Source organism: Centruroides vittatus, unplaced genomic scaffold (genome assembly GCF_030686945.1).
Source record: "Centruroides vittatus isolate TY-2023 unplaced genomic scaffold, ASM3068694v2 contig_579, whole genome shotgun sequence".
NCBI lineage: Eukaryota > Metazoa > Arthropoda > Arachnida > Scorpiones > Buthidae > Centruroides > Centruroides vittatus.
In genome coordinates, this window is record NW_027122347.1 from 518083 (window position 1) to 530201 (window position 12119).

General features: G+C 33.5%; 1 protein-coding gene across 1 annotated transcript in view; it reads right to left on the bottom strand.

Moving 5' to 3' along the window:
- The window catches only part of LOC136979127 (inactive tyrosine-protein kinase 7-like), a 45688-nt gene extending 34158 nt beyond the window's left edge, over positions 1 to 11530 (bottom strand). The window contains exons 1-2 of the mRNA XM_067275054.1: positions 11399 to 11530; positions 6588 to 6881 (exon numbers count right to left, since the gene is read on the bottom strand). Of these exons, the coding sequence (XP_067131155.1) occupies positions 6588 to 6881; positions 11399 to 11441 (337 nt within the window). The 5' untranslated portion in view covers positions 11442 to 11530. The remainder of the gene's footprint in view (positions 1 to 6587; positions 6882 to 11398) is intronic.
- Between the last annotated feature and the right edge of the window lie 589 nt (positions 11531 to 12119).

Sequence of the window (12119 nt, forward strand, 5' to 3'; positions counted from 1 at the left end):
AGACTTATTTGGATTCGGGGCATAATTCCTTTACTTATAAGCTACATTATTTGATAAGGAAACAAATTAAGACCACACGACACTGCGCCTGCTGTTGGCTCCCTTTAATAAAATCATAGCAACAGAAAGAAAACCTTTATTAGCGATATCATCACGGAAAACACACTAATAATTAATATTAAAAAAAACGAATAAATATTTACATTAAAAGATCGGCTATAATAATAATAATAATAATATTTTAAAAAAAAATTTTTTTTTACTCGCCTTCGTGTGTTTATGTTGAAAGTCTATAAATAATTCATGAAAACTCTGATAAATTTACTCCAGAAAAAAAAAAGAAAAAAATTATTATCCGAGTATTCACAAATGCGAATTATGCAAATCCTAGTCTTTTTGCAGAGTTTTAAATAGTTGCAGATTGCTTCCTTGTTTTGTTATTCGTGAGAATAGCGCAGATGCCTCCGGGCTAAAAGACCTAAAATTACGAAAAAGTTGCAATGCGCAGAACTAGAAAATGCAATAATTTGTTAGCGGGTTGACAAAACGACAAAAAATTGCCTCCTCAATTAACAAATTTATGTGTTTATCGTGTGTTTAGCGATAAACTCTCCTTCCCTACCCCCCTTTTTTTTGGATAAACATGGTGTAATCTTCAGCATTAAACTGTCAGCAGAAGCTGGTTGCATTTCACACGAGGCTGTTTGCAACTTTATAAAGTTTTTCATATTTAAGGTTTTGTTTTGCAAATTTTACGGTGTATAAATTTTTTTTTGGTATGCAAAAATCTAATATTCCAGTGGAATATTTTAAAATTTAGATCTTGTGTAGTCTTCGAGTAAAGCACGATGATTATTTCTGTCATCAGAAAGAAAAATGTCGACATTTACGAGTTCTTTTTGCATTATCTTGACTGAATTATATAAAATTTCCATGTTACGTAGTTGTAATTATAAATTTTCCTGAAATCTTTTACACTTAACTCTCTCTCTCTCTCTCTTCAGCATTAATTTTCTATACATTTTCATCATTATTGTCTATTCTTGTAGTTTTTAACGACAGTCGACTGCATAATTTTTTTTTAAAACCTCCACACTTCACTCGTATTTTATTATGCATTTTTTAAATTATTATTATTCAAACTGTGCATAAATTAAAAATACACATTATAAAAAGTGTTTACTTTCAAATTAATGCGATTTATTAAGAACAATTTCTAATTTCTGGCGCTTTTTTATTATGAACTTTCCTTATTTTCTTGAATATTTTTTCGAAATTTGTAATTTATTTACCTTTTCTAAAACTTTTTTAAAGTAAATTTACCTTAAATTTTATTATTAAGTTGTGAGATTCCAACATTATTTTACTTCATGCACCATATTCTTTGAGTCTTACACCATTAAATTCCGTTGTACTTTAAAGTGTAACCTGAACTTCCGTTTTTGTAGAGGTTTTTACTTAGATTTTTATTGGTTTAAGCAAGGATTTATTTTAAAATTTTCACCAATTTCCTTACTACGCACGGGTTTTACGTAGAAACAACTTGTCATCTACTTGGAACAATGAATTTATTGTTGCACAATGCACAATTTTCTTAACTTTAGTTAATATATTTCTGCAAATTTTTGTTTCTGCTATTTGTTTTTTCTTATATTTCATAACTTTATCGCTCGTATTCTTAAGTTTTCACAACTTTTAATCTGTATTTTCCCCTCTAACTTTTGCAGATTTAAAGTGCAGTTTTAGGTCCATGATTTACACGAACACAGAAATGTCTCCACGCTTTTTTATATAGCTATTTTCGAAGTTTTTTTTTCGCTTTTAAACATTCTTTACAAAGAATAAATTCTGAAAAAAGTCAAAGAAATATTTCGTGATCGTTCCTGTTTCATACGTCGCTGCATAGACGAAGGGCAGTGAAGCGCTTCACCAGTTAACAGATCACGCACCAGTTCTAGCACCAATAACAACTCAATTATAGAAGTGCAAAGAAACAGATGGCAATAAACAACCGCAATGAAATAAGAAAAAAAAAGAATGAAAGTAGCTAAACAGAACTGGCAACACTTTCTTATATTTCCGGTTTTCAGCGCCATCTCTTTTAGACTTAAGCCAAGGAATGGATCCTTCCTGAAGAGGGGGTGCTCCATCAATCTGGATAAGTTACTAGAAGAGCCACAGCCCGGGGCACCCTCCCTCCCACTCGGTAGGTGTCTTTGATGTATTTTTTCCTGCACACAAGTCGTTAGAGGGTAGAAAAGGAAACGTTTGAATGCGCTTCCAAACCATCTTCCAGCTTTGGCGGTAATCTCCAAAAAAAATCGATATTCAGATAAATCGATCGGGATCAGAGTCGATTTAATTAAGACGGATTAATGTCGCGTGATCGATCTGATCGAATTTTAATCGATTATTACTTTCGCTCGTTTTCTATCGATTTTTAAAGTAGGGAATGTCGAAACTCAGCGTGTGGTACACGTTGTGGTATAACGGACTTCTTACAGATAAAAGGAACAAGATCCTATCTAACCTGCGCTTTCTCAGATCTTTAAACTGTTCATTTCTTCCATTTTCTGGAACTTCTTGCGTAATTTTCACAATTAGAAAGCTTTCTCTTGGCTTAAAACTTGTATTACTTGGAGTTTATATGCTGTTTTTACACATCGAAGAGTGTAAAAACAGCGAGAACATGACGTAAATCATGCTCTTCCTACCACGTGTAAGTGTTTTAGTACACTTAAAGTTTGAAAAAGCTTCTTGTATTTTAGAATAAAGTTCTTCTAATTAGCACAGTTCATTGGCTTAACCCAGACCATTATTGTTATTACTACATGGTGTATGAAAATTGTATATTTACATTCATTAAGATAAAAGAAGACCCGTAAAAGCTTTATAATTGCAAAAAAAAAAAAAAAAAGAAATCATAGAAAATAATAAAAATTGGAAGAAATTGGCACTTAGAAGATATAAGAAAACGCAGGTTAAGAAGGATTCTATTGTGAAATTTAATTTAAAATGCATTGATTGATACCTCTAGTGCTTACTGTAACAAAAAGAGTTAGGCATTATTAAAAGGAACAGTAAAATAATGTTCCTTCAAAGGTAATCTATAAAAAAAAACCCACAGAATTTACTACTTGATCGAGATTTATTCCTTCAATTAAACTTAATAAAAAGCTTAAATTAAAAGGGTTCGAGACCCGAATTTTAACTAGCGCATTTCCATTAAAGGTTAAAACTGTTGCTTGTTTTTTTTATTATTGGGAAAGGGAAGTTTCTACAAAAAAAAGGTAAAAAGAGGAACAGGAAAAAAATCACACAAGATGAAGTAATCAAATTCCTAAGAAATGCTTTTATGGAGTAAATTAAGTTTAGGTAAAGTTAAGATATCATAAAAGGAAATTTTCGGTGTTGATAGAAGCAAAGCAAAGTGTATTGAATGCAGCCTTGCCTCATTTAACTGGCTCTTGCATGCAGCAGGCATAATGGAGAGAAGTTCATACATCATCCATTCACAATGTGAAGTTTTCGACCACAAATCACGGCTACATGTCTTTCTGGATATCCAACAAGATTTAATTTTCCATGAAAATTGAAATTGTGTTTCTGAAGGAGATCTTCTTCTTCTTCTCTCTATTTTTTTTACGTTTGTTTGAATTTTTGATTTTATCTGATGTTTCGAAAATACCTTCTTTCACCCTGTTTTACTCCAACATGATGGTTAGAATACGTGAATTCATCCTTATAAGTTATCGAGTATCGTTTCTTGTAGGATTTCTGATTTTTTTAACACGAAAAATAAGTCGAATTTGTTATTCTTCATACAAAAAAGGAAGGGAAAAAAAATTATGTCTGTCAGAATTTGTATGGATAATTTCATTTACTGAAGCATTAAAATATCTTTAGAAATTTGAAGACTTTTATTGACAGATTCTATTACAAGTGGAAACTCTTTCTTGTAATGGAATCTGTTAATGAATGATTATACATTCAAATCTTTAAAATAATCAGTAAACTAAAGTATTAAAGATTTTCAATGAAGGTACAGGTCCTCTTCAAGAAATAGAATCTGTACTAAAGTCTGCATTATTGAAAAACCTTTACAAATTATAAAATTTCTCTATTTGTACTGTACAACAGTTAATTTTTACCCAAGAAACACGACCCTTTACACAGATTTTTACACAGTAACTAGCTTTAAATTATTAGATGCTTACACAAAAAGTCATTTAGAGGGGGAAAAAATTCAATTTTCTCACAAGGATTTCGATAAAATAAACTGTTACATTTCCTCTACAAGGATTTTATTCCACCACAAACTTTTGTTTAATCGAAAACAACTATCTTTCGTTACAAGAATTTTAATCGCGAGATGAGTAATTAACTTAATATCATTCCATTACAAGGTTTGCAAGATTTAGCTTTAAGGATTTTATCTCTAAAAACCGAGTCATAAATCTTTACAATAAAAAAAAAGGAGGAGGAAGGGAAAAAAAGTCCACTTACAAAGGTTTTTTTAATCGGGAAGCAAGTTGTAAATCGCTATATCCGACACTAGGAATGAGGTTACTAACAAAACTCGCAAGTTACAAGAGGAAGAAAGGAGATAAGCAGGAAAAATTGCTCACTGTTCTCTAGAGTTGGTGGTAATAGACAAGGATTACTACTGCAGCAATAAAAATAAACACAGTTTCGCCTTTCTTATAGACAGACAGCAAAGAAAGAGAGTCATCAGATGCAAAAATTTACGCAGAAGTAGCAGAATAAATAACGGAGGTTTAAAGAAAACAGAAACTAAGAATAAGCATTGAAAGTGTTGAAAAGACTGGCAGACAGACAGGTAAAGAAATGAGTCAGAAGAAAGATTTGTTCGAAGGGGACAGGAGAGCAAACAGAAGTCCAGATCCTAACGAATGAATCGGATAAGGAAAAGAAAATAAAAAAAAAAAAAGGAACTATCCACTCGGCCTTGTTTTCTCGTCTCACTCTATCTACCTAATGATACTGAAACAGCAAAGGAACGTAATAACAAATCAAAGTTTGCTAAAAGGAAGAATTCCTGAGTTAGAATTTGTCCTAATTAAACAATTAAGGGGCATAACAAGTTAAGTAACTTAGCAATAATCGATTTATAAGTAATTTCATCACTTAAATCAGCACCTAATAGACTAATGGATGAACCAGTTAGATTTGTTAGTTCGACTGTAGTAGTTATATTAATGCATCTTCCACCCCCCTAAACTAATAATCGATTGACAGATGATTGACAAGGTTATAGTTCGGGAGGAGGAGGAAAATACCTTATTTTTTTATATATATATAAAGGAGAGAGAGTAAGGGAGAATCGATTTTTGAGTAACTGGAGTGATATTATTACCCCAGTCACGAAAAACCATTCGACAAAAGAGTTTACCTGAAATCACGATCTAAAGAAGTTAAGGTATGAAGGACCTCCTTTCTCTTCCCTTTTTTTTTTTAACGAAAGGGAATGTTTTTGATGATGTCATTCATTCTGTGACGAGGTTGTGAGTGTAATTTGGTTCTCGCTTCGGACTTGTACTAGGAACTATTGACGTAACAACATAAGATTTAGAGTTCTTTCCTGCTGTTATCCATCAAGTTGTCACACGGAGACATTACAGAGTTGTTATAATACATCAGATACGTCCAGTGCTGGTACCAGGTACATCTGTTTAAGTACGACGCCGTTATACGTGCAGAGCGACGCCTACACTGTCAAATATAATTTCATAAACAAATATTTTTGAATAATTGTCGTTGAGTTAATAAATGTTACAGTTTTCGTTTCTATTTCCCTCCCCCTCTATTGTTTTCTACGGAGAATAGAATTAATACACGATGTTTACGAATTAATACCTTTTTGTTTTTATTCGGAATATTTATAAAAATGGCGTTTTTATGCATGCAGATGGCGCTTTGTTGAGAATTCATAAAGATGGCGATCTCGTAAATTTGATTTTTATAAATATGGCGATTACACGCGGGTTTGGTAATAGAATTTATAGGCTTACAACTAGAGCCATTTATAGAAATATTAATGAAGTTAGCATTAATGGGCCCTTGTTTAAACACAGCACGGTGCTCGTTCGAGTTATTATGAAGATTGAACAATAAAAAGTGCCATTTGAAATAAATTTCTGTGCATTTTAGAGATAAAAATGGCCACATTTCTTTAAGGATTGAAATACTTTTGTCCAAACTTATATAAACCTTAAAAATTCAATCTGTTTTATGTATTATCTTGATACAGTACATCAAAATGTATATCATAGATAAATTTATGTAAAAACAGGAATAAAGACAGACTCAACATACAGTAATTGTCATACAACACCGTGACAGGAAGGATGATTACAGCAGCGCTTTTTGCTCGTAAATCCTAATTTTAAGCTCAACTACCGGGTCGATTTTCTCGAAACATACGAAAGATAATAGTGTCATATCTGGTAGCTTATACATAAAACTATAACTAAAATAACTCGTATATTCCGTGTTGTAGACTCGGAAACATTATCATTTTTTTTTTCATGAATATAAACATAGATTTGTAAATAAACCATACTTACATTGAATGTTGATCTGAGCGGCCTGACTCACCAGCGAAATGCCGGTCGATATATTAGTTGCAATGCACTTGAATTCACCCAAATCATGCTGGGGATCGACTCGAGTTATGTGCAAATTACTTCCCTGTTGAAATCTTCGAGTCGTATTCTGTACCTTCTCGTCTTCGAGCATCCAATAGAAGGTGATGTGTTTGTTGTTCGATACGCCACACTCCAACGTGGCACTGTGACCCTTAATTACTTCCAAATCTCGCGGCTGGGGGCTAAAATAGAAAGTGTCTTGAGCCGCCACACCTGTCAAGGAAAAAAACAAAAGCAGAAAATTGATTAAGGTATAACAATTAGCATGCTAATGTCAGGGAATTAGTGCGTTTTATCTTTTCCGACTATCTAGGAAAAGCAGTGTATTCGGGAGGAGGGAGAGACAGACTGCAGTCGTCATAAAACTTTTATTGCATGGGACTACACAGCTGCCATTTTTCTAATGGTGGGACCTGTAATGAACAGGAGGGCGAGGGAACACTTTTACAACATCACGTTTGTGTGTCCAGAGTCCAAAGATAAAAGAACTCGGACCAAGTGAAGCGTGACCACTTCAGACCCCTTTAAAAAAGAGAGAGAGAGAGAAATAGAGAGAAGGGGAGGAGAAAGACAAGAATGGAAAAAATATACAGAGAAGAAACATAAAATGCGAAATAGGCAAAAGGTTTACGCCCAAATTGATGTGCTTCTTCCCGCATTAAAGTGGCCCTGTTGAGAAAAAGATTCGATTTTTGTGTACTCTAATCATTCCACCCAATAAAAGATTGGATTGTAAAGATGCAGTTGTTGTGTTTTGTTTCTTTTCCCCCCCTCTTAAACTTGGTTTCTGTAAGCGAGTCGAATAGAAAATTGGAATTTTTTTTTCTATTTGTTAAAGCGTTGTTGCTTCCTAACGCAACCTGATGCTCGTAAATTTTTTTCTTCATATTTTATAATTTTGACTGACACTACTGCGTATATCTTGAATAAAATTTTATTTTTACAGCAAATTTTATTTTATTTATTCTAGTTTCTTTTTTTTATTGCCAGTTGTAAAAGTTTTGGATCCTTCGTAACTCGCGCTGCAAATAAAATCGATTTTTCGTGTTAGGGAAGAGGAATAAATGGGCTCGGGGCTGTGCCAAGAGGAGTTTTAATACATGCCCTGTTAAGGGATCCCTGTTAGCGTTATGTGTATATTCAACATGGGAACTGTTCGCTTTTGTTAAAGGGGAAGAATCCCTAAGAAAGTTCAGAACTCCAGTCCGTTGAAAATCGATAAATGCATATTTTTTATTTAAAAAAACAACTCAACTGTTTGGGTGTTAAATTTTAAAATATCTACTCATTATACACATTTGATTTTCGAAAATAATTTAAATTTTGAGGAATTTATCACTAAAAATTCAAGTTAAAAACAACGTTAGGCTAATTCGATTTTGGAGATAAAATTCACACAAAAAAAAATAAATCGAATTTTTTAATATATACCACGCCTAATTGCCCATAAAAATCTCAAAAATACAATTTAAAAAATCCTCAGAAATAACTGTAAATACATTAAGACAAGTTTAAACTTGTTAAGATCACAAAAAACTTTTCACCTTTCATCCTGTAACACGATCGGGTGCCATTTAAACGACAACCGGACCCATTAAAAAAAGGATAAAGGGTGTGCAATGGCTATAAAAAGTTTATTTATCAAATATAATATATATAGATATATATATTTTTTTTTCATTGGTTGGCATCACGAAAATTTCTGTTCAGGCGTGGAATGTGACTAGAATCCGACATCAGACGGTGTCGATAAACAAGAATCGCGTGTACTGCCTACGATTAATGTCATAAAAGTTTATGACGGTCTCTAAGCGGATACCAGAACTACATAAACCATTCGTAGGAGGAAAACACCCAGGTTGGGTCTGCTCTGTATATTGGTTATGGTAGGAGACAAGTGAGATAAGTGCGTGACATTCGGCATTCAAGAGCAAACTGAGATGTTTGAAAGTTTAATTAAGGCAAATATTGTCGTTTATGGCTAGGGATATAAAATTCCCCTGAAGTAAGATAACTAGACTGAATTATTTTAAACAGTTTACATACAGTTAAATGACATTTCTATTATTCGAATACTGCACGAATTATCATCATTTAGGGTATTTAGTTTTTTTTTTTTTTACGGCGAACTTTAGGCTAGTTTAAAAGACGGTTATAACTAATTACGGCATTTATTACTATAATCGACGTTAATTCGGGAAAGTTTTCTATAGATCTCGATATATTTTAATCAGTTGGAGTGCTCTTTTACTAGTAAATTAAATGCTATAACGAGAGACGTATTAACGAGGGTAGCGTGAACTTATGGCTATGCATGGGGATGGAATCGAAAAGAATATTGACTTCTCTTATGGCGCGGTGGGACCCGATCAGTTCCTCAGGGATTAGCGATGATAGCTTATCTAGGATTCCAAACTCTTTATTATGGATTGTTTCGTCATGGCGTCACTATACTAAAGAAATTTTCAAAGTAATAGATATATTATTTATCTCAGAATTTTAAACATATGTGAGATTATATGAAACGCTAACACTCTGGATATAGGGTACAAGAATACGTATCATATTTGCATACACGAAATCTAAAACTCGAATACTAATAATAGACAGCAAGTAAGAGGCGTATACAACAAAATACTGTAAAGACTAAAGACAGGAAAAATATCTGCGTACACCATACAAGATATACATAGAACAATACACAGAACACCAGTCCAGAAATGCGAACGGTATTGAATTAAAATAGCATATAAGACAGGATCTGCGACAGTAAAAGATATATATTTGCATGTATAAGACATAAAGAATACATGGAACACATAATGTAGAAATCCGAAACACAAGAAATATACAAAACTTGGAATATTTGCATACAGAAGACACGTCACAAATAATTCAGAATGGCACCGAGTGAAGTGTAAACGGGCAAATAATATAATTTATTTTAATTCGCCTCTCTGCAGATATGGAAGAAAACTACAACAAAAATGCCCCGGATGTTTAATTTTGCACCAAACAAACCCATTGTTTGGTATCGAAGGCATTTACTTGATTCAATTAGCGTTTGCGTTATCTTGTGTCGGGAAATTAAATCTCTCATGGAAGAGTCGCTAATGGCAGCCATTGCTACATTTCTGCGTCCTTCGTGTAATTGGCTGGATTTTTACTATTGTTGCTCCCCTTGTGACATTTTAATTTAATTTACCTTCCACCTATAGCTGTCTTTAAGGCAGGAATCCCATTCCTTTCCTTCTAGCTACTAATGAAAAGTTTCAGCCTTGCGAACGGTCTTCCAAGTAGTTTTAATTCTGTTGAGGAATCGACATCATGGACACGAAACCTTGATAAAGTATAAACACAGCTCAAGGAGATAAAATCCGTTAAAGATTGTATCGGGCTGGATAAAGAGACTTAACAGAGGTACAAACGGGGCTATTAGGGGGTAGCCATTCTGTAGACACATCAGGGAGCAAACCTCGTTAAAGAAAATACCATCAGGGTCGATCTGTGATAAAATATATATCTAGTTAAATATATTTAAAGGGGATTATATCCCCTTTAAATATACTTCGGATAAATCATATTTTAGATTATGGAGCAAACTGTTAAACACGAGAAGACTGTTCAATTTAAAGTATAACAAGTAAGCTAATATTAGCATTTTATAACATTAAAATAACATATTATATGATAAATTCGACTCGAAACGTACTAAAGAATAGATTTAAAATCCCTTAAAGGAGCAAAAAATCTGTTAACAATCTGTATCAGGGCAGATAAAACTGACTTAACGGAGGATTAAATCAAATTAGGGGAGTGTCGAGTGGCAGATAACGTTCGAAAAACATTCAAATTTTGCCGAAAACTTAACGAAACATGTTGTGAGGTCCTAAAGCAGCCAAAATCTGTCAGTGATCTGTATCAAAGCAGATAAACTCGGATAAGGAGAGCTTTAGCAGGAGCCAAAGCCAACTATTTAGAGGATAATGGCCCTGAAAACTGACATTAGGGGACAAACCTCGTTAAAGGAAATACACCAAGGAGTCGAATCTGCTATAACACATATCCCAGACTAAATCCAATTGAGTAGAAAGATCCTAAAGGTGTTAAAATCTGTTAAAGGTCCTTATATAGATAGATAAAAACTCGGTTTAACGAAAATATGGGTTTAGGACTTAAAATTTATGCTATTCTACATCAGAAGGGTTCGAATGTGTCAAAATATACGTAAGTAGATTATATATAAACACTGTTTAAAGTCACTAAAATCTGATAAAATCCGCATCGTGGTAGAAAAAGGGAGAGAGATAATTTAATTCAGGAAGCGTTAGCAAAATAACGAGCTCACTTAAGTTTACACCGAGAAGCTAGAACGCAATTAATTCTAATTGTGATTAGAATTAATTAGCATTTTTTAATAACTAATTAATTTATTGTTCAATACCGTCATCAAATTACTTTATAACAAAAGAAAAAAATTGAATTTTGGAGGGGGCTAAATTCTGCAACAACTCGGCTCGTTGGACACCCCTTCAAATTTGGGAAGAAGGGGCAAAACGAAAAGGTAATTAACACGTGTTGAGGTAAATCGGGTTCGAACACGTGATTTACCATATTGAAAAACCCTCGACGTAGCGACATCATAATAAGGGGGCCACAACGAAATACCCCGTTTTAGAGGGAAAACGTTAATTAAACGCTTTAATTAATGTAGCAAATTTCGAACTCACCAGCTAATATCCATGTGACGATAAACTTCCACGCATTCCCCATAGTGTCAGTCAGTGTCAGTCATCGTCAACCGCCCAACAAGCAACTAACGGGCCCACAGACTGCACTACTCCATTTGAAGCTGTCAAACCCACATTCAAGTGAACCGCGCCACTACTTCACAGCTCGATGCATCCGATATGGAATATAGTTCCTAGGATTTTTTTTGTCCCATTCGAAAGAATTCATAAAGTAAACATTAAAAACCATCGAAATTCGTTAATAAGTCGAATTTAATACAAAATTTTCTTTATAATTACGCCATTAATAGGGCATTTCTTAACCGATACTTTTGCTCCCTTGATGACGTTTAGGCGCATTACATTACACGTTAAAATTCGCTTATTAATAGGAAATGAGCACTTTAGGTCATTAAAACGAATTTAATTAAGCTTAAACAACTTAAATGTATTAAATTAAAGTTAATTGTTGCCGAAAATCGTTGAAAATTCTCTTCTATAATTCTTCCATTTCTGGAATGCGTGGAGATTTTTCGAAAGTTGAAGACCCGAGTGATTTTAGTAGCGGGGAGGAAAAAATAACGTTAAAAAGGGGGCATAAAACGGTAAGAAATGGTATCATTTACGTTATTGGCTTCATAATTAAGTTTAGTTGACAGAAACTGTAACATCAAACCGGGAACTTCTAAGTTATTGGAGTGATAATAAACGTCTTTAAGCT